Source organism: Salmo salar, chromosome 10 (assembly GCF_965601325.2).
Source record: "Salmo salar chromosome 10, fSalSal1, whole genome shotgun sequence".
Lineage (NCBI taxonomy): Eukaryota > Metazoa > Chordata > Actinopteri > Salmoniformes > Salmonidae > Salmo > Salmo salar.
In genome coordinates this window covers 107,199,113-107,226,363 of record NC_138300.1, presented here as the reverse complement: position 1 = coordinate 107,226,363, position 27,251 = coordinate 107,199,113, and the positions used below count along the sequence as shown (strand labels likewise).

The window sequence follows — 27,251 nt, the reverse complement described above, 5'->3', positions numbered from 1 at the left end:
CCAGGATTCAGACACGGCTAGGACATCCGGGTTGGCAGAGTGCGCTAAAGCAGTGAATAAAATGTGATAATATAAGTCAGTTAACATGGCATTCATGAATTATGAAGCCTTTATTTGCTTGTTTTGATTACAAAAATGCTCTAAAATTCATAAACTGACATTAGCTATAGAAGATTATCTTATATAACAAAACGTATAAGATTTCCTAAACCTGTGGTTACCACAGACCTTATTTTCGGCGTTTATCCAGAAACCCTCCAAAAACGACATTAATTTCCTCATAGGCTTTGGCCAACAAGCAAAGGCAAGTATGAGTAGCTGCAGGCACTCCTATATGGTGACCAGAGTATGACCGAGTGAGTGTCTTGAAAGGAGCGCTTGTATGGAAAGCGAATCAGCTAATTGGGCGGATTTGTTGCCACTTAAGACCGTTTTTGCATGGCTGATTGGGCTCCATTGCTTAGTTAAACAAAGGTTAAATTAAAAATATATATACATTGCAAAAAAAAATAAAGGGAACACTAAAATAACACATCCTAGATCTGAATAAAATAATCTTATTAAATACTTTTTTCTTTACATAGTTGAATGTGCTGACAACAAAATCACACAAAAATAATCAATGGAAATCCAATTTATCAACCCATGGAGGTCTGGATTTTTGGAGTCACACTCAAAATTAAAGTGGAAAACCACACTACAGGCTGATCCAACTTTGATGTAATGTCCTTAAAACAAGTCAAAATGAGGCTCAGTAAATGCCACCCCACACCATGACTGACCCACCGCCAAACCGGTCATGCTGGAGGATGTTGCAGGCAGCAGAACGTTCTCCACAGCGTCTCCAGACTCTGTCACGTGCTTAGTGTGAACCTGCTTTCATCTGTGAAGAGCACAGGGCGCCAGTGGCGAATTTGCCAATCTTGGTGTTCTCTGGCAAATGCCAAACGTCCTGCACGGTGTTGGGCTGTAAGCCCAACATGGTTACGCTACGGTGACCAATGCACTGGGTGGTAAATCGATGTACCTGCCAACTTGGAAGTCTTTTCTACTCGGTATCATGGTCGTGTTGCTGGCAGTAGCTAACGTGGCCAATATTTTTTCTCTCACATGATTTTATTTAAAGTAGGACAACAATGGGACACAGTGCCATTCGCTGCCCCGGCAACAGAGTGGGAAGTATCTACCTCGTAGCCAATATCAGGGTGAAAGCTGCACACGCATACAACACATGAAGTACACCCATCATCTCTTACTTTTAATAAAAAAATGGTGTAACGGTTGTCGTCAGGAATGGAGGACCAAAACACAGCAGGAATGTGGATGCTCATCTTGTATTTATTTTAAAAGCAAGTGAACACCAAAATAACAAAACAAAAAATGCACGAACAACAAAACAGTCTTGTCATGCTCACACAGGCAAAACAAGAAACAATCTCCCACAACACTACGCCAAACAATTACCCATATATAGGACTCTCAATCAGAGGCAACGAGAAACACCTGCCTCCAATTGAGAGTCCAGCACCCAAACCTAAACATAGAAAACCTAAACTAGACAGAATGCAGAAATACAACCTAGAACATACTAACCTAGAACATACACCCAAAACCCAGGAACACATAAATCAAACACCCCTCTACAACACACACAAAACCCCCACCATACAAAACAAACATCCCTCTGCCACGTCCTGACCAAAATACTAAACAACTACTCCCTCTGCTGGTCAGGACGTGACAAATGGTCCGTTTTATAACCTAAAATGTAAAAAAAAATTGTGTAAAACTAACAGTGAAATACGACTCAGGCTTATTCTCTGGCTTAAAAACAGAAGTTCAAACTCTCGGCATATAGGTCAATGTACAGTAGTTGCGTGGTAAAAAAAATTAAACACTGCTCAATCAAAATCATCTTACACAGGGTTTCCCAAACTCGGTGCACGTTTAGATTTTTTCCCTAACACCAAATAGGTGATCAAAACTTGATGATTAGTTGATTATTTTAATCAGCTGTGTAGTGCAAGGGCAAAACCAGGCCTCTGTCCTCCTCCTTATAGGTCTCATCATTGTCGGTGATCAGGCCTACCACCGTTGTGTCGTCGACAAACTTAATGATGGTGTTGGAGTCGTGCTTGGCCACGCAGTCACTGGTGAACAGGGAGTACAGGATGATATTAAGCACGCACTCCTGAGGGGCCCCCGTGTTGAGGATCAGCGTGGCAGATGTGTTGTTGCCTACCCTTACCACCTGGGGGCGGCCCGTCAGGAAGTCCAGGATCCAGTTGCAGAGGGAGGTGATTAGTCTCAGGGTCCTTAGGTTAGTGATGAGCTTTGAGGGCACTATGGTGTTGAACGCTGAGCTGTAGTCAATAATCAGCATTCTCACGTAGGTGTTCCTTTTGTCCAGGTGGGAAAGGGCAGTGTTGAGTGCAATAGAGATTGTGTCATCTGTGGATCTGTTGGGGCGGTATGCAAATTGGAGTGGGTCTAGGGTTTCTGGGGTGATGGTGTTGTTGTGAGCCTTGACCAGCCTTTCAAAGCACTTCATGGCTATAGATGTGAGTGCTACGGGTCGGTAGTCATTTAGGTAGGTTACCTTGGTGTTCTTGGGCACAGGGACTATGGTGGTCTGCATGAAACATGTAGGTATTACAGACTGCCAGGGACAGGTTGAAAATGTCAGTGAAGACACTTGCCAATTGGTCAGCGCATGCTCGAAGTACACGTCCTGGTAATCCGTCTGGCCCTGCTGCCTTGGGAATGTTGACCTGTTTAAAGGTCTTATTCACATCGGCTACGGCGAGCGTGATCACACTGTCGTCCAGAACAATTGGTGCTCTCATGCATGCTTCAGTGTTGCATACCTCGAAGTGCGCATCGAAGTCATTTAGCTTGTCTGGTAGGCTTGTGTCACTGGGCAGCTCGCAGCTGGGCTTCCCTTTGTAGTCCGTAATAGTTTGCAAGCCCTGCCACATCCGACGAGCGTCGGAGCCGGTGTAGTAGGATTCAATCTTAGTCCTGTATTAACGCTTTGCCTGTTTGATGGTTCATCTGAGGGCATAGCAGGATTTCTTATAAGCGTCCGGGTTAGTGTCCCACTCCTTGAAAGTGGCAGCTCTACCCTTTAGCTCAGTGAGGATGTTGCCTGTAATCCATGGCTTCTGATTGGGGTTGTACGTAAGGTCAATGTGTGGACAACGTCATCGATGCACTTATTGATGAAGCCGGTGACTGATGTGGTATAGTCCTCAATGCCATCGGATGAGTCCCGTAACATATTCCAGTCTGTGCTAGCAAAACAGTCCTGTAGCTTAGCATCTGCATCATCTGACCAATTCCATATTGAGCGAGTGACTGGTACTTCCTGCTTTAGTTTTTGCTTGTAAGCAGGAATCAGAAGGATTGAATTATGGTCAGATTTGCCAAAATGAGGGCGAGGGAGAGCTTTGTATGCCTTTCTGTGTGTGGAGTAAAGGTGGTCTAGAGTGTTTTTTTTCCTCTTGTTGCACATGTAACATGCTGGTAGAATTGAGGTAAAACGTATTTAAGTTTCCCTGCATTAAAGTCCCCGGCCACTAGGAGCACCGTCTCTGGATGAGCATTTTCTTGTTTGCTTATGGCTTTATACAGCTCGTTGATTGTGGTCTTAGTGCCAGCTTCGATTTGTGGTGGTAAATAGATAGCTACGACAGCCACTCCTTTCCACACGCCCACTACTTTCCTTTTGACACACCCACTTGCCCATACTCCGGTCGCCATATAGAGTACCACAGTATGAGTCATAATACCTATAAAACATAGCGGTCAAACAAGGAAATAATTTTTCCAACATTCATTTTTTCTATAGGGGATTTTAGAAACACTTAAAATCAGGTCTGTGTTTCGTGTAGGCTTACCCTGGCGTGACATTTTGATAACTGTGTAAATCTCTCTCGGACAAGGTGACTTTTACCAATATATTTATCAACTTCAGGGCAAAGTTGGGCTGTTCACAGGCTGCAACATTTACCAACAGTTGGGACCTAAACTAGTCGAGTAGGATGGAGTGGAAACCTATGAAGATTAACCCCTTGATGTTCAACAAACTGCTTACTAAACTGGGTGAGTTTAGCATGAGTTGTTCCGGGAAGAGCAGGAAGAAGAGCTGGTGTTTGGGGGTCTGACTGTTTTCTTCCTGAGAAACAAAATGGTCAACTCCTGTGGCACTGTAGCTCTGCTGCACGCAGTCGCCAAAAACTCCACCCACATGGGAGTACCATGGTGACTCGTCTGTGAAGAAGTTGGATGAGACATAATGAATGACCCCCCTTAACAAAGCTGCCCACCTAGAGATGAACCAGGCCATCAGAGGCCTATTATGATGTGGCAGCACAGGGCCAATGCTGGGTCGAAGCAGATCATGTCAACTTCCATTTAACTACCTTTGTCAAGGTGAACGGAATACTTTATGAGCTGGATCCTAGGATGGAGGGGCCAGTAAACCATGGAGACACCCAGGACAACTCCTTCATCTGGGATGCAGCGCGTGTTTGTCGGGAGTTTGTGGAGAGAGAGGAGGGGGAGGTCCACTTCTCTGCTATGGCCTTCTGTTGCTCCAAGAAGGCACACACATAGTCTAAAGAACAAACAATGTACACGCTCACACACACTGCAGCACATAGTAAAGCTTGCCAAAGCCTGGCGTTTGTGTTTGATGACGAGGATGTGAGCGCTACATTTTAGGTCAAACATGTTACATGAACAAATTGTATATTTACATCACACATTGTAAAAATAATTTATTACATCACATGAAATGAATGTTATTCAAATATGTTGTCTCGCCCCCACATGTAAACCTGGGTTTCTACTAGATTCTATCGCCAGTCAAAATAGGCTATATCATCAACATTTTTCTAAACAAAAATGAGCTTTTTGGAATTCATTTAAGGTTAGGGTTAGTTTTAAACTCCGATTTTAATAAGATAAATTGTAGAAATAGGTGGGTTTTAGCAATAATTATGACTTTGTGACAACCAAAAACCCAGAGCACATCGGCTGTGTTTACACAGGCAGCCCAATTCTGATATTTTTCCCATTAATTGGTATTTTGACCAATCACATCGGATATTTTCACATCAGAGCTGATCTGATCGGACAAAAGACCATTATTAGTGAAAAAAAAAGAATTGGACAGGCTGTCTAAACGCAGCCATAGTATACAGATTTAAATATACATCAGCTGTGCATAGCGCCATGGGCTGACCACGATGAGCATGTAATGGGACAGACTCTTCACGCCACTTCGATACAAAGTGATTTTCTCAGGTTAGAAGGGCATTTAAGCTAACCCTACCTCTTTTCATAACCTTAACCTCAGTCTCCTAACCTGCTGCGTAAATTCTAACCTGCTACTAAAAAGTCACTTCGGTATCCAAGTGGCGTTTAAAAAGTGTTTCCCGTCATGTGATAAGTGTACTTCCAATTTGTGTCCGATGTGCCCTATACAGTCAATGGATGTGCCCGTGACCTTGAAGCATGCCATTTGAGCATGTTTGACTTGTTTTCTTAATGTATAAACAGTTTAAGATAATAGTTTATGATTGCTTGCTTCTTCCAAACATTATTACCACAATATCATGTCTTTAAATCAACTCATTTTTCTCTCCACGTGGTGGCAGCACGTGCATTGTTTCATTCCTGTTAACTGTATTTTGCTATTGTTCTTTATGTTGTATTTGTCAAGCTACATTATTTGTATTTTTTTATATTTAGTAATTTGCACAATTTAACTTTATTTTAACTGTTCAATTAATAAAAGTTAGAATTCAAACAGTTATCAAAATACATGATACTCATTTTTATTACATAATATAAATGCAACATTCAATTCGTTATACACCTTGATGTGGGTGTGCTTATGCAATTAATTAATTAGCTAAATAAATGAAAATGCCCTTTTAACTCCCCTAACTGAGGTGCATGTTGTCCGCATGATGGCTGCCCAGTCCCTACATTAGAGACGTATGGGACACGTTTTGTGGGCTTTGGTTGGAAAGGGTCGAGATAAAACACACACGGCGTACCCTGGTGACAACTGGTTTGCGGCTGCTGGTACTAGTGTGGGGAGCGTGTGTTTCACGTTTTGCTTCTCAACACGCAGTGAAACGTCGTCCGGGCCGAATTTGCCTCTGGAAACGGGTACGTCATGTGTCCTACACTTAACAAGCTACTATTTGACAATCGCTCTTCAGAATGAGCCAATAGTACTATCATAAGTGTTCAGTAGCACGAGTTCGCAGGCTAGCTAGTTATAAAGTTTATCGTAGAGGCGACAGGGACAGTTGAGAGGGTGTGTACGCTAGACAGAATCTCTATCGATCTTGCTTGTACTGAACTAGCTACGTACATCGCGTACAATGGCGTAATGCCACTGAACAATGTGGATCTCTACGGTTATAAACTTGGGTTTCTCTCCCGTTGTAGTGGCATATTGATCATGAACGGACGCTGTTTTCCTGTGTGGTTTAGTACACGGTTAGTATTAACGTTACAGTACTCAAATGTTGGTTGATTACTCCATCAACTTCATGGTTCATGCCGATGATGTGTTGTGTAAAATGTGGAGGTGAAAGCAGGGTTGCCAGGTCTAGTTCAATGGCAACACAAAACCCAAACAAAACGCCTGTAAACTAGCCCAAGAGAGGAGTTGCCACATTTATACAATACCCCCAACCCCCATAAGATAATGTTATCAAAACAATTAAGGAATATCGAGTAACTTGTAACTACGTTAGAAGCAAAAGTCGTTTTTCATCAATTATTATTACGAACTATTACTTAAATACATTTGGATATGTCGAAAGATAATTCTCCCTTGTTAAATGATCTGGCGAGTTTAATATCAGTGGATGTAGTGGTGCGGAGGCGACTCCAAAATAATCGATTCCTCGACTCCTTGCACGTCGATTCCTATTTTTGTGTGTCAAAGTTGCGGAATCGATTCCTAAGAATCTGTATTTTTGCAGTGGAGCAAACAATTTTCCGTAGTCTACTTCGAGAACACAAACTCTCGCATCTTTCACAGCAGTGAGAGAGAGATGGGAGGGGCACAACCAGTCATGGGTAGGCATGTCAGCCACCAGGCAGACAGTCAGAACCGTTAAACGGTAATCAAAATATATAGGCTATCGCAATGCTGTATTTCGCACAATTTCCTGGCTTGCAATGTCTCGCAAGTTCACTAAAGGGCTATCTGTTTGTAGGTTACAGACCGAAGACCAAACACACACTAGCGTTTTTCATAGCGAAGTGAAAGGGGAGCAGGCGAGGGAGGATCGTTGCAGGCTATATTTTGGTAATCTAGTAATGCCTCGTAAATTTACCAACATTATATTAAAGTAGACTATATATTAGCTAATTTTATTTCACCTTTATTTAACCAGGTAGGCCAGTCGAGAACAAGTTCTCATTTACAACTGCGACCTGGCCAAGATAAAGAAAAGCAGTGCGACAAAAAACAACACAGAGTTACACGTGGGATAAATAAAAGTACATTCAATAACACAATAGAAACATTTGTATACAGTGTGTGCAAATGGCGTAAGGAGTATGAGTATGGCTAAGCTATTCTTCATAGTGCCAGTGAATTTCGTTGAACATCGCCAAATGCATAATTTTAATTAGGTCTAAATGTGCAATAAAACGTATTGCCTATAGTTTATTTAATGAAACCCTGGCTGGCTGTTGATGTCTTAGGTCAGGGCTCTCCAACCCTGTTCCTGTAGGAGTGAAAACCTACAGGATGGTAGCTCTCCACGAACCAGGTTGGAGAGCCCTGTCCTAGGCAATAGATGGCAAACCAGCATCCCCATTAAACTTTTTGGAAATGGCAAGTTCACTTTCTCATCCATAATAAACACAGACAAGTGCAAATACAGTTCAGCAGCTCATATCAGCAGGATGTGGGGCATTGTTATTAGGAAGGACCTTTACCATGGATGGATTGCTAAAATAATGATTATGATCACTCTTCATAATTTTAACTATTATGGGGAGACCTATACATTTGGCAGCCAAGTACGAGTTATCAGTCAATTAAGGTTGAATATGAGCCAAATGCTTGGAATGTTACTGAGTAAGGGAAAGGCAATTGCATGGTTGCAGTCACTGATAAGGGTGGAGAGCTGTGGATTAGTGAGGAGAGCTGTGGATTAGTGAGGAATGGGGGCTGAGGTCAGGCCACATTAAGGGAGAAGGAACAGTTTATTACCCACATCACTTAACTTCCTGTCTAGTAATAAAGATGTAATGTTTGGGAAAAGGAGGAGACTTCACCTAAAGTATGGTATATATATTTGTGCTGGTGGGAACAAGTCTTCGTCTGTTCAGCTGTCTGACCCATTGGATGAATGAACTTGGTTTGAGTCCGTTAGTTTTTAGTATTTAAAAAAAAAAAAAAATGTAGAACCAAAAATCATTATGGGGTATTGTGTGTAGATTGCTGAATTTTTTTATTTTATTTAATCCATTGTAGGATAAGGCTGTAACATAATGAAATGTGGAAAAAGTCAAGGGGTCTGAATTAGAGGTCGACCGATTAATCTGCATGGCCGATTTAATTAGGGCCGATTTCAAGTTTTCATAACAGTCGGTAATCGGTCTTTTTGGACACCGATTATGGCCGATTACATTGCATTCCACGAGGAAACTGCGTGGCAGGCTAACCACCTGTTTCGCGAGTGCAGCATCAATAGGACCTTGTGGCTGCAAGGAGCCAAGGTAAGTTGCTAGCTAGCATTAAACTTATCTTCTAAAAAACAATCAATCTTCACATAATCACTAGTTAACTACACATGGTTGATGATATTACTATGTTAACTAGCTTGTCCTGCGTTGCATATAGTCAATGCTGTGCCTGTTAATTTATCATCGAATCACAGCCTACTTCAACTTTGCCAAACGGGTGATTTTAACAGAAGCGCATTCGCGAGAAAAAGCACAATCGTTGCACAAATGTACCTAACCATAAACCTCAATGCCTTTCTTAAAATCAATACACAGAAGTATTTTTTTTTTTAAACCTGCATTAAAAGAAATTCATTTTAGCAGGCAATATTAACTAGGGAAATTGTCACTTATCTTGCATTCAGTGCAAGCAGAGTCAGGGTATATACAACAGTTTGGGCCACCTGGCTTATTGCGAACTGTGTTAGCGATGCTTGAAGCACAGCGCTGTTTATGACTTCAAGCCTATCAACTCTTGAGATTAGGCTGGCAATACTAATTTGCCTATAAGAACATCCAATAGTCAAAGGTATATGAAATACAAATGGTATAGAGAGAAATAGTCGACGTGTCATAATTACTATAATAACTACAACTTAAAACTTCTTAACTGGGAATATTGAAGAACTGGGAATATTGAACCACCAGCTTTCATATGTTCTTATGTTCTGAGCAAGGAACTTAAATGTTAGCTTTTTTACATGGCACATATTGAACTTTCTTCTCCAACACTGTGTTTTTGCAGTTGAACATGTTTCATTATTTATTTGAGACTAAATAGATTTTATTTCTGTATTATAGTAAGTGTTCATTCAGTATTGTTGTATTTGTCATTATTATATAATCGGTATCGGCTTTTTTTGGTCCACCAATAATCAGTATCGGCGTTGAAAAATCCTAATTGGTCGACCTCTAGTCTGAATACTTTCCGAAGGCACTGTAGATGCAGGTAGTCTATAGGTCTACATCTTATTTAAGGTAGTCTACAGTAGCCTAGGCTAAATGTAGGCAAGATGTAAATTGAACAATTTAGCAACTTGCTTAGTTCAAATGAAGACTAATTTATTCATCATGAATCGTTTGGTGATTTTGAGGTATGAAGTGCTTGTGTTTCCCCATAGCCTGCTGCTGGAGTAGGCTACTGAGGATGGAGTTGTAATTTCAATCACTGAATTAAATATGAATCATATTTTTATTAACTGAATATGCTTGCCAACAACAGACTTTCTTTTACCTGTAGCCTCATCTGACTGACGGTTACCATCAATCTAACGCGTTCTAACAACTGATCGGAAATTGCGATAGAGCTTTGATAACTTCAAATTTAATTAACTGAACATGGCCATTTAATAATTGCATAATAACACAAGGCTGCAACAACAATACACTGAAGTTATAGGCTATTTAGTAAATCCGTTTGCCAGCTCCAGGTAGGCTACACAAGTGGCACACATTTATTTGAAATGACTCCAGTGATAGTCATTTCAACATATTAATTGTACCAAATGGTAGCCTACAATGGCATATAAATTATAGGCTACTTGATGGCCAACAGATGCAAATGTATCATTCTCAACATTTTAATGTCCGTTTCATTGAGTACTTCCCCCCCATAACAGAAGCACGTGAGGGAGTTGCATAACTTCCATTTCAAATTTCCACTCGCGCACAATGACAATTTAAATAGCCTTACAACAACTGGTAAAAAGTTGTCACGTTGTGCACTTGTGCTGCTCTGTCTCCTCACTCACTTGACTCAGCCAATAGTGGACTAAACTGCATGCTGCAGTGCTTTCTCACCACACACACACACTCCCCCTCTGGCCCTCCCCACCACTCACTCACTCAGCAACAAGCCCACCTCATTGCCTGATAGTCAGCAGCAGGTCATAGTGAAATACATGTTGTTTTTTTTTCCAAGAGAAAAGGCATGGTGGCCGCAGTGCAACTTAGAAGTAGCCCAAAAACCCTGCAACTCAATTTATTTTCAAAGTAGCCCAACTTGTCTGGAAAACCGTGAACATGGCAACCCTGCGTGAAAGGGGCTTGCTCCTTCCACTACCACATGGCTTTCTATTCAAATGCTCTACTGAAAATGTAGCTGGCTATAATATCACTCATGGAAACAGCTGCCACAGAGTTTGCAGTTGCAGTGCATCATTGCTATTGCGCCATGATATGAATGGAATGATGAGATAATGTGTCCAGACTGTGCTGTTCATAAACGGTGCCTCAGGCTTTCTCTCTGCTGCTGCACTTGTCATCCATGAAGCAGTCTTTACCATGCATTTTTATTACTCTCATGCGTGAGAAAAATCTGTGTCAGGCTTGTATTCAGCATAGATTTCACACTTTGTTTCTCACTGTACACACATCAATGCTCTTACTAGGTACTTTGATAACCGTAATAACCAGTGTGCTTTCCTTTATACTTTCAGGAGTTTGAACTTTTTCCACATTTGACTGCATGTGCCTGAGAGTCTGACGCTGCATCTCTTCAATGGCTGCCTCGGGCTCATCCTCCACCTCTGTGCCTGAGGGTTTCCACTACGAGACCAAGTACATCGTCCTCAACTACCTGGGACTCCTGCCCCCCTCCCGGCTGCAGGCCACCGCTGGCGGAGGTAAGGGACACTGCACCCCCTTAACTCACACTAAATCGGGATGGAGAGGAGAGAGCGGCTGCTTCCCTTTCCTGATTCTCCACCCTCATCCAAGTGAGCACTAGCACTGCACACTACTCACCATGGTTTAAGCATTGCCTGGAGGGAGTTAAATCCATGCGAGAGTGTACCAGTGCACACTTCTGGTGAAGGGTAAAGAATTGGGGTGCAGACAGCGTCTAGGCAGATTGCCTGCCGGTGCCTATCCTCCCTTTCATCGTCTCTCAATAGAACTATGCTGTGATTGCTATCTGTCTCTGGCATGAAAACCTGTCCAGTAGGTTTAGTGCAGTTTATATGCTGTTTTGTGTTGTTCCTGGGTTGAGCTAGTGCACTGTTTGTCTTTTCTTTTCCTAATTCTGGAAGCTCTCACACAAATGGTGAGAACCACGTGTCAATCAAAGAATGTATGGGCAGCTTGGGCTGGCACCACCTCCAAGTAGAGGTCTGCGGTGGACTGATTTCTTCAGCTTTACATGCCACACCCGCTGGCTTTCTGTCCAACCACCACCCGCTGGCTTTCTGTCCAACCACCACCCGCTGGCTTTCTGTCCAACCACCACCCGCTGGCTTTCTGTCCAACCACCACCCGCTGGCTTTCTGTCCAACCACCACCCGCTGGCTTTCTGTCCAACCACCACCCGCTGGCTTTCTGTCCAACCACCACCCGCTACCGCCAGAACTGGTTCCGAACCCAACCGCAGTCCTGCAATGTTATTTTAAGAGTATGTGACGCAGCTCACTTGCCAGCAATGGTCCCAGCAATTTTGCACCCTATAGGCAATATCAAAATGCGCATAAATAACCTAAGAAATAGCCTAGGTTACATTGCCAGAGATTCTCACGTGGTATTAACGGGCTATATCAGCCAATATGCTAAATGTAGTTGGAAGAGAGCAGAGTTGGAGAGACTTTCTCTTGAGCTATTTTTATAGCCTACCTTTTAGGAATTGGATGATTTTCAGACCGAGACAAATATGGGTGGTCAATATTTATTTCGAGGCAATGTAGTAAACTATACAGTGAGGGGGAAAAAAGTATTTGATCCCCTGCTGATTTTGTACGTTTGCCCACTGACAAAGAAATGATCAGTCTATAATTTTAATGGTAGGTTTATTTGAACAGTGAGATACAGAATAACAACAAAAATATTCAGAAAAACGCATGTCAAAAATGTTATAAATTGATTTGCATTTTAATTGAGGGAAATAAGTATTTGACCCCCTCTCAATCAGGAAGATTTCTGTCTCCCAGGTGTCTTTTATACAGGTAACGAGCTGAGATTAGAGCACACTCTTAATCTCAGTTTGTTACCTGTATAAAAGACACCTGTCCACAGAAGCAATCAATCAATCAGATTCCAAACTCTCCACCATGGCCTAGACCAAAGAGCTCTCCAAGGATGTCAGGGACAAGATTGTAGACCTACACAAGGCTGGAATGGGCTACAAGGCCATCGCCAAGCAGCTTGGTGAGAAGATGACAACAGTTGGTGCGATTATTCGCAAATGGAAGAAACACAAAAGAACTGTCAATCTCCCTCGGCCTGGGGCTCCATGCAAGATCTCACCTCGTGAAGTTGCAATGATCATGAGAATGGTGAGGAATTAGCCCAGAACTACATGGGAGGATCTTGTCAATGATCTCAAGGCAGCTGGGACCATAGTCACCAAGAAAACAATTGGTAACGCACTACGCCGTGAAGGACTGAAATCCTGCAGCGCCCGCAAGGTCCCCCTGCTCAAGAATACATATACATGCCCGTCTGAAGTTTGCCAATGAACATCTGAATGATTCAGAGGACAACTGGTGAAAGTGTTGTGGTCAGATGAGACCAAAATGGAGCTCTTTGGCATTAACTCAACTCGCCCTGTTTGGAGGAGGAGGAATTCTGCCTATGACCCTAAGAACACCATCCCCACCGTCAAACATGGAGGTGGAAACATTATGCTTTGGGGGTGTTTTTCTGCTAAGGGGACAGGACAACTTCACCGCATCAAAGGGACGATGGACGGGGCCATGTACCGTCAAATCTTGGGTGAGAACCTCCTTCCCTCAGCCAGGGCATTGAAAATGGGTCGTGGATGGGTATTCCAGCATGACAATGACCCAAAACACACGACCAAGGCAACAAAGGAGTGGCTCAAGAAGAAGCACATTAAGGTCCTGGAGTGGCCTAGCCAGTCTCCAGACCTTAATCCCATTGAAAATCTGTGGAGGGAGCTGAAGGTTCGAGTTGCCAAACGTCAGCCTCGAAACCTTAATGACTTGGAGAAGATCTGCAAAGAGGAGTGGGACAAAATCCCTCCGGAGATGTGTGCAAACCTGGTGGCCAACTACAAGAAACGACATGACCTCTGTGATTGCCAACAAGGGTTTTGCCACCAAGTACTAAGTCATGTTTTGCAGAGGGGTCAAATACTTATTTCCCTCATTAAAATGCAAATCAATTTATAACATTTTTGACATGCGTTTTTCTGGATTTTTGTTGTTGTTGTTCTCGCTCACTGTTCAAATAAACCTACCATTAAAATGATAGACTGATCATTTCTTTGTCATTGGACAAATGTACAAAATCAGCATGGGATCAAATACTTTTTCCCCTCACTGTATCCTAATCATATTTAGGAAGTCCATTTCCTTGAAAAGATAACTGCCAGTGATTCTCCGCCCATGCATAGGCAACCTACTCTATTTCAATGAGAACACACATACTAGGCACGCTTGATCTCACACGCCGAACTAGAAGAGAAGTAGGCTACTTAAGTTGAAGCAGCGAATTATGAGAGCGTGTGAATAATGTGACAGATGTGCTTTTAATACAAAATGTAGGCTAATGCATACAAAGCAGAAAGACGACAGTTTCCAATAATCTGCAGGACAACAAATATTTTTATTCCAAAGTTGTCTGTCTGGCCGCCTGCTCCCAACCGCAACATGAAAAATGCAGACCGCGCTTCAATGACCTGGCATTCCAGCTGGAATGCAGCCCTCTACCTCCAAGCACGTTGGGATCTCTAACCTAGTTGTGCGGAAGCTGAACAGCGTCTAGTAATGTTGACAGTCACTGACATTAGGGTGGGAAATGGTTAGATATACAAAATATGTCCATCACAAACTCCATTCACTAGCCTATTTTGGTTTAGGGTTATCAGTGTCTCACCATGCCAGGGAGTCCAGCTGGTTCATGTCAGCATGGCCTGACCTGCTCTCCTAACTACAGAGGTCATGACCGTCTTGCATGAGCAGTAGTCCGGGGTTCTCCAAGGTCTGCCATGTGTCCCATGTGATTTACCATGGAATATGAATGAGTCTGACTGTCCCCTTTGAAAGGCAAATGCCTTTTGGCTTTCAGACAGGAAGAGCAAGACTGTTTTGCCTTCGGGTAGGTCCCAGAATGGGTGAAGGGAGTAGAGACCAGTATCACTAAACTCGTTAATATTGTGGCAAAGATACAAAACAGGAAAAGGATTTAACTTCTTTAGGAAAATGACCCTAATGTTGGAAATGAACATCATGTTGTCACATGTATTTATTTTCCAAGCTATAGCACAATATCTTCCATATAGCAGGTTTTTAAAGGACCAAATAGTTTGATCTGCTTCATGTTTTCATTTTTACCATGGAAAAAATATTGAAATATTGCTTCACTGGTATCGTCACAGCCCTAGTAAAGACAAATGCCTGATTCCTGCTTTCCACTTGGCCAACTCCTCGTTCTGACAGCCTGTCGTGTGCAATCACTGTAGGATTACTTACGCGTTACTGGGCCAGAGCAAAGACAGGCGCAGGCAGGCTGGACAGACTGCTGAACCAGCACCTAGCCTGGCTTGGAAAACTAACACTGAGCCTCACTGAGTGAGTTAATGTGTGAACGGCCAGGAGAGGGTCTAAGGGTGAGGCGATTGATGTGTGGAAATTGGCTGTTGTACTAGGCACTACAGGCGTTACCTGGGTACAGATTAGTCCCTCCCTCAGGATTTGAGTGCCCACAGTTTTTGTGCTATGCCCTTGTGTGTATTAATTCTATAAGTGTTCTCAGATGCCTTGTTTTAGCTGTGCTGCTTGCTTCCAAACAAAGGAGAGCAGTAGGAGGCTAGCCTTGGGCCCAGTCAAATATACGGCATGTTAGAAGCATAGTGGAGTTGACAGTGCAGCTCCATGGAGGCAGTGTGAACTGACAGAGCATCGGCCCAATCACATTCACCCCTTCCCACGGTGCTCACTGGCTGAATGGTTGCATTCTGTCTTAACCAGTAAGAGGTCTTTAGAGATGTGGGGGAGTACAGGGAGGGAAGGCTCAGTGCTGTGTCTGCCCCCTCGTGTGTGTGTGTGTGTGTGTGTGTGTGTGTGTGTGTGTGGTAGGCATGTACACACGCAATGAGAGGGCCTGTATTGCTAGAGAGAGAAGGACGAGGAGGTCAGCTTGTAAATAGAGCGTGGACGTGTACATTGTGTAAATAGAGCGTGGACATGTGTACATTGTGTAAACAGCACTGAGCTGTATATCTCCTATGGCAAGGGTCGGCAACAAGATTTATATTTTTTTTGTAAAGACTGTCAAATCACCTGGAATTCAGCGAAAATTTTATTTAGAAAATCTGTTCCCAAGTATTTCCACGAATCCAAAAAGAGATGTGATCTTGTTTCAATTTTTCCAGGGTATGGGCTTAGCTGTGGTCAGTTGGCAGTGTCCAAATTATTATGATTATGTTCTGGCCCCCCCAACCATCTGCTCCAAAAAAAAATGTCCTGCGGCTGAATCTAGTTGCCTACCTCTGCCATATGGCCTATAGCAAGCTCTGATGTTGTGGATCCATCCATCCATCCATCCATTCATCCATGATTGCTCTGTTTGGTAAACAGTGACTATTGAATGTTTATACCTGAGAGGGTTAAATCTAGACTTGGTTTCCTCTATCATAATCGCTCATATTTCACCCCAGCTTCCAAAGTAACCCTGATTCAGATGACCGTGCTAGATTACAGAGATGTCATTTATAGATCGCAGGTAAGGGTGCTGTCGAGCGGCTAGATGCTCTTTACCATTCGGCCATCAGATTTGCCACTAATGCTCCTTATAGGACACATCACTGCACTCTATACTCCTCTGTAAACTGGTCATCTCTGTATACCCGTCGCAAGACCCACTGGTTGTTTGTTTATTTATAAAACCCTCTTAGGCCTCACTCCCCCCTATCTGAGATATCTACTGCAGCCCTCATCTTCCACATACAACACCTGTTCTGCCAGTCACATTCTGTTAAAGATCCCCAAAGCACACACATCCCTGGGTCACTCCTCTTTTCAGTTCGCTGCAGCTTGCTACTGGAACGAGCTGCAAAAAAACACTGAAACTGGACAGTTTTATTGACACTTTGTTGGTACCATGTTTGTGCTTCTACCATGTTGTGCTGCTGCTATATTGTATTGCTACCATGCTGTGTTGTTTTAGGTCTCTTTTTATGGAGTGTTGGTGTGTCCCTCTTGTTGTGATTTGTGTTTTGTCCTATTTAAAGAAATATATATATATTATCCCAGCCCCCGTTCCCGCAGGAGGCCTTTTGCCTCTTGGTAGGCCGTCCTTGTAAATAAGAATTGTATCTTAATTGACTTTCCTAGTTAACTAAAGGTTACAGTGCATTCAGAAAGTATTCAGACCCCTTGACTTTTTCCACATTTTGTTACGTTACAGCCTTATTCAAAAATGTATTAAATATTGTTTTCCCCTCATCAATCTACACACATTTGTGTGTGTATATGTATGTATATATATATATATATATAGCTCAAAAAAATAAAGGGAACACTTAAACAACACATCCTAGATCTGAATGAAATAAATAATCTTATTAAATACTTTTCTTTACATAGTTGAATGTGCTGACAACAAAATCACACACAAATAAATTGGATTTCAATTTTTTATCAACCCCATGGAGGTCTGGATTTGGAGTCACACTCAAAATTAAAGTGGAAAACCACACTACAGGCTGATCCAACTTTGATGTAATGTCATTAAAACAAGTCAAAATGAGGCTCAGTAGTGTGTGTGGCCTCCACGTGCCTGTATGACCTCCCTACAACGCCTGGGCATGCTCCTGATGAGGTGGTGGATGGTCTCCTGAGGGATCTCCTCCCAGACCTGGACTAAAGCATCCGCCAACTCCTGGACAGTCTGTGGTGCAACGTGGCGTTGGTGGATGGAGCGAGACATGATGTGCTCAATTGGATTCAGGTCTGGGGAACGGGCGGGCCAGTCCATAGCATCAATGCCTTCCTCTTGCAGGAACTGCTGACACACTCCAGCCACATGAGGTCTAGCATTGTCTTGCATTAAGAGGAACCCAGGGCCAACCGCACCAGCATATGGTCTCACAAGGGGTCTAAGGATCTCATCTCGGTACCTAATGGCAGTCAGGCTACCTCTGGCGAGCACATGGAGGGCTGTGCGGCCCCCCAAAGAAATGCCACCCCACACCATGACTGACCCACCGCCAAACCGGTCATGCTGGGGGATGTTGCAGGCAGCAGAACGTTCTCCACGGCGTCTCCAGACTCTGTCACATGTGCTCAGTGTGAACCTGCTTTCATCTGTGAAGAGCACAGGGCGCCAGTGGCGAATTTGCCATTCTTGGTGTTCTCTGGCAAATGCCAAACGTCCTGCACGGTGTTGGGCTGTAAGCACAACCCCCACCTGTGGACGTCGGGCCCTCATACCACCCTCATGGAGTCTGTTTCTGACCGTTTGAGCAGACACATGCACATTTTTGCCTGCTGGAGGTCATTTTGCAGGGCTCTGGCAGTGCTCCTCCTGCTCCTCCTTGCACAAAGGCGGAGGTAGCGGTCCTGCTGCTGGGTTGTTGCCCTCCTACGGCCTCCACGTCTCCTGATGTACTGGCCTGTCTCCTGGTAGAGCCTCCATGCTCTGGACACTACGCTGACAGACACAGCAAACCTTCTTGTCACAGCTCGCATTGATGTGCTATTCTGGATGAGCTGCACTACCTGAGCCACTTGTGTGGGTTGTAGACTCCGTCTCATGCTACCACTAGAGTGAAAGCACCGCCAACATTCAAAAGTGACCAAAACATCAGCCAGCAAGCATAGGAACTGAGAAGTGGTCTGTGGTCCCCACCTGCAGAACCATTCCTTTATTGGGGGTGTCTTGCTTATTGCCTATAATTTCCACCTGTTGTCTATTCCATTTGCACAACAGCATGTGAAATGTATTGTCAATCAGTGTTGCTTCCTAAGTGGACAGTTTGATTTCACAGAAGTGTGATTGACTTGGAGTTACATTGTGTTGTTTAAGTGTTCCCTTGATTTTTTTGAGCAGTGTATATATTAACATAAGACATTTTATAGTGTGTAATATTTAATCCATTTTTGAATAAGGCTGTAACGTAACAATGTGGAGATTCAACGGGTCTGAATACTTTGTGAATGCTGGGTAAATGCTAATCAAAAGAGGGGCCTACACTCGGGAGTTGGGGTGCATTGCTGCTACTTTGACTTGTCAAGGCTGCTACACACTTTACGCATTATTATTGTTACCTTTTTAACCTAACCTCACTTTTAACCTTTACATACAGTATGTGTACATTTGTGACCTGCAGTTATTACATCATACAGCCAGTTACATCGGAGGTAAAGACTCTTTTGGGAGAATTGATTTAGAAGTACATTTTCCAACATGGTTTATGATGTTACTGTTGATTTTACTTCTCATTTACTACTGATCAGATAATTACTAGACTGAGTCCCTAGAGATTACTTCAGGGGAAATGCCTTGTCTGGTTGCCAAGTTGAACCTATTCTGTTTGGGTCAAGAACCTTAGAGCTAAAGAGGCTTGGTTCTAATGTGTCGATCAATTAAGAGTTAAAAATAATAATAATTATGCTGCCCCAGTTTGTCCTGTGTGATCTTCCTTGTAGGTTACACACCTCGTCGTTATGACCTAGCCCTTTAGAATGTGTAGGCTATTCATGCTTGTCTGCATCACTAATGGATCCACTTCAAAGTTGTAAAGCCACTCAAACATTGTCATTGATTCTAAATATGTAATGTGTGACTGTTAGCTGAGTGTGATGTTGTGTTCCCTTCCAGGAGATGGCCATTATGCTGTGGACAGAGAGAGGAACAGAGTAATGAAGGCACAGATAGAGGAAGAGCTGAAGCAACTGGAAGATGAGGTCTCAGACTGTAAGAGGAAGCACAAACACATATACCATATAGTCTGTTTGTATACTTATTGTATGTATACTGGTTTTTCTGCAATATACATTTTTTTTAATAAAAACACATACAATATATGGTATGCCATCACAACACCAACAAGTCTGACCATGCTAATAGTTGGGTCTCTGTTCTTGTACAACTGGGTCTGGGACTGTCAAATAAATACGTGTGTGTGTGTGTGCAGCCTTCTCCAGTACAGGCTTCGACTGCCATACGTCTCCAGTGTTTAGCCCAGCCAACCCAGAGAGCTCCATCGAGGACTGCCTGGCAGTTCTGGGCGACCGGGTGGCCAGAGACCTGGACACACACCTGGCCTCTACTGTACACACACTCCTCAGTGCGTGAGTATCTGTTCAGCAGTGTACACCCAGCCTAATATTGTCAAATCAAATCAAATCAAATTTATTTTTATATAGCCCTTCGTACATCAGCTGATATTCTCAAAGTGCTGTACAGAAACCCAGCCTAAAACCCCAAACAGCAAGCAAAGCATGTGAAAGAAGCACGGTGGCTAGGAAAAACTCCCTAGGAAAAACTCCCTAGAAAGGCCAAAAACCTAGGAAGAAACCTAGAGAGGAACCAGGCTATGAGGGGTGGCCAGTCCTCTTCTGGCTGTGCAGGGTGGATATTATAACAGAACATGGTCAAAATGTTAAAATGTTAAAATGTTCATAAATGACCAGCATGGTCAAATAATAATAATCATAGTAGTTGTCGAGGGTGCAACAAGCACGTCCGGTGAACAGGTCAGGGTTCCATAGCCGCAGGCAGAACAGTTGAAACTGGAGCAGCAGCACGGCCAGGTGGACTGGGGACAGCAAGGAGTCATCATACCAGGTAGTCCTGAGGCATGGTCCTAGGGCTCAGGTCCTCCGAGAGAAAGACAGAAAGGAGAGAGAGTTAGAGAGAGCATATTTAAATACACACAGGACACCGGATAAGACAAGAGAAATACTCCAGATGTAACAGACTGACCCTAGCCCCCCGACACATAAACTACTGCAGCATAAATACTGGAGGCTGAGACAGGAGGGATCAGAAGACACTGTGGCCCCATCCGATGATACCCCCGGACAGGGCCAAACAGGCAGGATATAACCCCACCCACTTTGCCAAAGCACAGCCCCCACACCACTAGAGGGATGTCTCCAACCACCAACTTACCGTCCTAAGACAAGGCCGAGTATAGCCCACAACGATCTCCGCCATGGCACAACCCAAGGGGGGGGGGGGGGGGGCGCCAACCCAGACAGGAAGACCACGTCAGTGACTCAACCCACTCAAGTGACGCACCCCTCCCATGGACGGCATGGAAGAACACCAGTAGGCCAGTGACTCAGCCTCTGTAAAAGGGTTAGAGGCAGAGAATCCCAGTGGAAAGAGGGGAACCGGCAAGGCAGAGACAGCAAGGGCGGTTCGTTGCTCCAGCCTTTCCGTTCACCTTCACACTCCTGGGCCAGACTATACTTAATCATAGGACCTACTGAAGAGATAAGTCTTCAGTAAAGACTTAAAGGTTGAGACTGAGTCTGCGTCTCTCACATTGGTAGGCAGACCATTCCATAAAAATGGAGCTCTATAGGAGAAAGCCCTACCTCCAGCCGTTTGCTTAGAAATTCTAGGGACAATTAGGAGGCCTGCGTCTTGTGACCGTAGCGTACGTGTAGGTATGTACGGCAGGACCAAATTGGAAAGATAGGTAGGAGCAAGCCCATGTAATGCTTTGTAGGTTAGCAGTAAAACCTTGAAATCAGCCCTTGCCTTAACAGGAAGCCAGTGTAGGGAGGCTAGCACTGGAGTAATATGATCAAATTTTTTGGTTCTAGTCAGGATTCTAGCAGCCGTATTTAGCACTAACTGAAGTTTATTTAGTGCTTTATCCGGGTAGCCGGAAAGTAGAGCATTGCAGTAGTCCAGCCTAGAAGTAACAAAAGCATGGATTAATTTTTCTGCGTCATTTTTGGACAGAAAATTTCTGATTTTTGCAATGTTACGTAGATGGAAAAAAGCTGTCCTTGAAACAGTCTTGATATGTTCTTCAAAATAGAGATCAGGGTCCAGAGTAACGCCGAGGTCCTTCACAGTTTTATTTGAGACGACTGTACAACCATTCAGATTAATTGTCAGATTCAACAGAAGATCTCTTTGTTTCTTGGGACCTAGAACAAGCATCTCTGTTTTGTCCGAGTTTAAAAGTAGAAAGTTTGCAGCCATCCACTTCTTTATGTCTGAAACACAGGCTTCTAGCGAGGGCAATTTTGGGGCTTCACCATGATTCATTGAAATGTACAGCTGTGTGTCGTCCGCATAGCAGTGAAATTTAACATTATGTTTTCGAATGACATCCCCAAGAGGTAAAATATATAGTGAAAACAATAGTGGTCCTAAAACGGAACCTTGAGGAACACCGAAATTTACAATTGATTTGTCAGAGGACAAACCATTCACAGAGACAAACTGATATCTTTCCGACAGATAAGATCTAAACCAGGCCAGAACTTGTCCATGTAGACCAATTTGGGTTTCCAATCTCTCCAAAAGAATGTGGTGTGTGTCAGTCAGCCAATGAGCAGCCAGTTGTACTTTTGTACTGTTGTTCACTATTCACCCTTTAAAAAGAGAACAAATGAGTAAACTCATTGTATGCCTGAGTTGTGAAAAGGTATACGTTTCAGTCCTTGAAATACAGTCTGCTCAGCAGGGCCTGGGTGGCTCACCTGTACTGTCGGCCTGAAGTCAAACTCAAGGTTGATTGTGTCTTTTCATACCGCCGTAAGGAAAATAGTTACTGTGTAGCAAGTTCAGAACAGCACACAGACCTTATGAAAGGTTGTATTGCATGACTACTTCGAGATTTATTTTTAATCTTTTTAATGATGAAATTAGATTCCAAGAACCCCTAACATAGGTTTAGTCAATGTCACACAACCATCAGATAGGCTAGGCTACCATTCATTTTCTCAAGTTACAGAAATGCAAGGACATGACTCATATATCACGTAGGCTAGGTGTGTGTCTAATCTAGGTTAGTCTTATTTATAAACCAGCTCTCAGTGGCACATGCATTTCAATTTCTCAAATTACTTTCAAGGTCACTGGTGAATGATCACTGAGGGGTGTTTGTGTGTGTGCAGGTTGTGAACTTGTATAAACCAACCCTGTTATGTTTCCAGCCTGAGCCCCTGTGTGTTTGTTTGACAGCCCGCTGGACTATGAGCATTTCAGAGAAGCAGCACAAGACATCTCCTGCCACACGCAGAGTGGCTGGAGCAAGGTGAGGGATCTCTCTACTGTTCACATGCAGTTACTGACTCTGACTGACAACCTATGAGGTCTAGCTCAGAAACAACCCATGCGATTTTCCCCCTAGCTCTTTGGCCTATGGAATTTGCTGATCTGAAGAATATGATAGGTGTGAACATTATGGTGGAAGCTCCCCTTAGCCTGTTTGTTTTAAAAAAAATTTTTTTTACATTATTTTATTTAACTAGGGAAGTCAGTTAAGAACAAATTCTTATTTACAATGACGGTCTACCCCGGCCAAACCCGGACGACGCTGGGCCAATTGTGCGCCGCCCTATGGGGCTCCCAATCACGGCCAGATGTGATACAGCCTGGATTCGAACCAGGGACTAGAGTGATGCCTCTTGCACTGAGATGCAGTGCCTTAGACCGCTGCGCCACTCGGGAGCCCTTTGCGGCTACCTCTCCTGGTTGCTTTTGGACAGTGTCTCGAACTGGACACTACCTTCCCCTGTCCCCAGGTGCTGGTGCCATTGGTGCTGCTGCAGGCCCTCCAGGGAGAAGGACAGATCCTGGCCCACCTGATACCTCTGGGGGTCCGTTTCCTGGAGGAGGCTGAGGCAGGCTACATCATCCAGCAGGGAGGATGGGTGAGTGGACACTGGACAAGGGGATGGGTGGTACATATTGGTAGGATGGGACAGGGGACAGACGAAGAATGAACCACTTATTAATTTGTCATACGAAGTTCAAGCATATAAATGTTTCAGCCTTGACCTGTTGGCTGTTGTACACACTATAGCCAGAGTAGGGCGCCAGATATCCACTGTACATGGTTGGCTATAAGGGCATTTTGTCTTTGTTGGTAATGAAAACTCATTGATAAACCAGAACATAACGATAAAACCTAAGTGCATAATACGTTAACGTGGATGTTGTTGTAGGTAAATAGTTGTTGTAAGGGTGCTTGGTTTATCACCATTCTACACTGAACAAAAATATAAACGCAACATGCAAAGTGTTGTTTCATGAGCTGTTTCATGAGCTGAAATAAAAGGTCCCAGAAAAAAGGTTGGCACAAATAGGTTATTTCTCTCAAATATTGTGCTCAAATTTGTTTACATCCCTTTTATTAAGCATTTCTCCTTTGCCAAGATAATCCATCCACCTGACAGGTGTGGCATATCAACAAGCTGATTAAACCGCAAGATCATTAGACAGATGCACCTTGTGCTGGGGACAAAAATGTGCAGTTTTGTCACATAATGCCACAGATGTCAAGTTTTGAGGGAGCGTGTAATTGACATGCTGACTGCAGGAATGTCCACCAGAGCTGTTGCCAGATAATTGAATGTTAATTTCTCTACCATAAGCCACCTCAACGTCTTTTTAGAGAATTTGGCAGTACGTCCAACTGGCCTCACAACCGCAGATCACGTGTAACCATGCCAGCCCAGGACCTCCACATCCGGCTTCTTTCTTCACCTGCGGAATCGTCTGAGACCAGCTACCCGGACAGTGGATGAAACTGTGGGTTTGCACAGTGAAGAATTTCTGGACAAACTGTCAGAATCCATCCTGGGGAAGCTCACCTGCGTGCTCGTCGTCCTCACCAGGGTCTTGACCTGACTGCAGTTCGGTGTCATAACCGACTTCAGTGGGCAGATGCACACCTTCGATGGCCACTGGCACGCTGGAGAAGTGTGCTCTTCATGGATGAATCCCAGTTTCAACTGTTCAGAGCAGATGGCAGACAGCGTGTATGGCGTCGTGTGGGTGAGTGGTTTGCTGATGTCAACGTTGTGAACAGAGTGTCCCGTGGTGGCAGTGGGGTTATGGTATGGGCAGGCATAAACTACGGACAACGAACACCATTGCATTTTATCGATGGCAATTTGACTGCACAGAGATACCGTGATGTGATCCTGAGGCCCATTGTCGTGCCATTCATCCGCTGCTATCACCTCATGTTTCAGCATGATAATGCACGGCCGCATGTTGTAAGGATCTGTACACAATTCCTGGAAGCTGAAAATGCCCCAGCTCTTCCAGACATGTCACCCATTGAGCATGTTTGGGATGCTCTGGATCAACGTGTACAACAGCGTGTTCCAGTTCCCGCCAATATCCAGCAACTTCGCACAGCCATTGAAGAGGTTAACAAAAAATTCTTATTTACAATGACGGCCTACCCCGGCCAAACCCGGATGACGGTGGGCCAATTGTGTGCCGCCCTATGTGACTGGGACCATTTGATGCATATCTGTATTCCCAGTTGTGAAATCCATAGATTAGGGTCTAATGAATTTATTTAAATTGACTGATTTCCTTATATGAACTGTAACTTAGTAAAATCTTTGAAATTGTTGCGTTTTTAATATTTTTGTTCAGTGTAGATTGGGCTCACAATTGTGAAGCTCAGGGCTCACAATCCTCTAATCCACCCAGCATTTAATAAACCCGGGACTTATTTAAAACTCCGGCAATCCTAAGTGAACCTAATTTAAGTGAAATGTAGTCTAAATATGCAGTGTTTAGACAGGCAGCCCAATTCTCATCTTTTGGCCAATAATGGGCAAGGGATATTATCTGATTGGTCAAAAGACCAATAATAATTGCTGCCTGTGTAAATGCATCCAGATTTCCTCATGATGTAAATTCGAACTGATAGAAGGGTTGTTCCATTTGATTTCAATCACTTTTTGACCGCACCCCTTTTTCTTTATTTTGAACGAAATGGTCTATACATATTCACCCATGGTAGAAGTGGTCAGAAAGTAACTTTTTTTTTTACCTGAATGTCGAAACATTTAGGAGATGGAGGTTCTCAAAATTGACCTATTTTACATACCCTACTATGAGACGTCTACATCAATGGAAAATATAAACTGTTTGAGTTGTCATTTTAAAAGTTTAAATAGTCATCTCAAATAGTCATTATCTAAAAACGTCATCCGATTTTTGTAGTTTTGCATATGTTGAAACTTAGACCCTATTTTACATAATCGTAGGTTTTTGTGTTGTTCCCGCCATCAGTTTTAACTGCTGTTCAGAATACTCTTGAAAACAGGGTGGGTGTCATGTTTTGGCTAACACGTACATAAAATTGAAATGTCAATTTTTCGGCTGTTACATCCACAAGTTTTGCAGACAGGTGTATAAAATCGAGCACACAGCGACGCAATCTCCATAGACAAATATTGGCAGTAGAATGGCCTTACTGAAGATCTCAGTTTCTTTGAATGTAGCACCGTCATTGAATGGCATCTTTCCATCAAGTCAGTTCTCCAAATTTCTGCCCTGCTAGTTTCCCCTGTCAACTGTAAGTGCTGTTATTGTGAAGTGGAAATGTCTAGGAGCAACAGCGGTTCAGCCGCGACAAGCTCACAGAACGGGATCGCTGAAGCGCCTGTCCTCAGTTGTAACACTCACTACCGAGTTCCAAACTGTCTCTGGAAGCAACGTCGGCACAACAACTGTTCGTCGAGAGCTCCATGAAATGGGTTTCCATGGCAGAGCAGCCGCACACAAGCCTAAGATCAACATGCAAAATACCAAGCATCAGCTGGAGTGGCGTAAAGTTCACCGCCATTGGACTCTGGAGTGATGAATCACGCTTCACATCTGGCAGGCTGACGGACAAATCTGGGTTTGGAGGATGCCAGGAGAAGACTACCTGCCCGACTGCATAGTGGTGCATGACTGCAATAATGGTCTGGGGCTGTTTTTTATGGTTTGGGCTAGGCCCCTTAGTTCCAGTGAAGGGGAATCTTAATGCTACAGCATACAACATTCAACACAATTCTGTGATTCCATCTTTGTGGCAACAGTTTGGGGAAGTCCCTTTGCTGTTTTAGCATGACGATGCACAAGCGAGGTCCATAGAGAAATGGTTTGTTGAGATCGGTATGGAAGAACTTGTTAGCAGTTGATGTTACTCTTCAATAATACAGACCCCGATGCAAATCAGGGGGAGGAAAATGGGTTTATTCAAAGAGAACAAATCATGCAGGGAGGTAGATGTTCATTCTTCCCTATCCTCAGTGATTCTCTTCTGTGATTCTATCCCAGAACAAAGGGACAGGATGTACTTTATAACCCAGGCCTAGCCTGTGGTTGACCAATTAGAATTCCTTGCAATAAAACTGGGCCAATGGCCAAATAACAAGTATCCTATTTCAGGTTCAATGTATAAACAATTTGAACCAATGAGAACTTGCTATGATTCCTGAACTGAAATTCCTCCCATGTCTCTGACCCATTGATCATTAATCCCCTATTACAGAAAAAACACTTTCCATTAATCGTTAGTACTCTATTGACCTCTCGTCCTC

The 27,251-nt window shown here is 43.6% G+C and overlaps 1 protein-coding gene and 1 pseudogene across 4 annotated transcripts in view; both read left to right on the top strand.

Moving 5' to 3' along the window:
• Nucleotides 1-4,043: 4,043 nt before the first annotated feature.
• LOC106561436 (ubiquitin carboxyl-terminal hydrolase isozyme L1 pseudogene) lies at nucleotides 4,044-4,617 on the top strand (annotated as a pseudogene).
• A 624-nt stretch (nucleotides 4,618-5,241) lies between these two features.
• bcl2l13 (BCL2 like 13) overlaps nucleotides 5,242-27,251 on the top strand; it is a 49,079-nt gene continuing 27,069 nt past the window's right edge. Inside the window, exons 1-6 of one of the 4 annotated variants that reach the window (XM_014125250.3) lie at nucleotides 5,242-5,310; nucleotides 11,208-11,393; nucleotides 19,543-19,638; nucleotides 19,859-20,015; nucleotides 22,876-22,948; nucleotides 23,439-23,567. In XM_014125250.3, the coding sequence (XP_013980725.1) occupies nucleotides 11,270-11,393; nucleotides 19,543-19,638; nucleotides 19,859-20,015; nucleotides 22,876-22,948; nucleotides 23,439-23,567 (579 nt within the window). In that variant the 5' untranslated portion in view covers nucleotides 5,242-5,310; nucleotides 11,208-11,269. Of the gene's footprint in view, nucleotides 5,311-5,953; nucleotides 6,184-6,212; nucleotides 6,520-8,483; nucleotides 8,764-11,207; nucleotides 11,394-19,542; nucleotides 19,639-19,858; nucleotides 20,016-22,875; nucleotides 22,949-23,438; nucleotides 23,568-27,251 lie in introns of those variants that run through there. The other 3 variants (XM_014125248.3, XM_014125249.3, XM_014125251.3) reach the window with 3 other exon arrangements.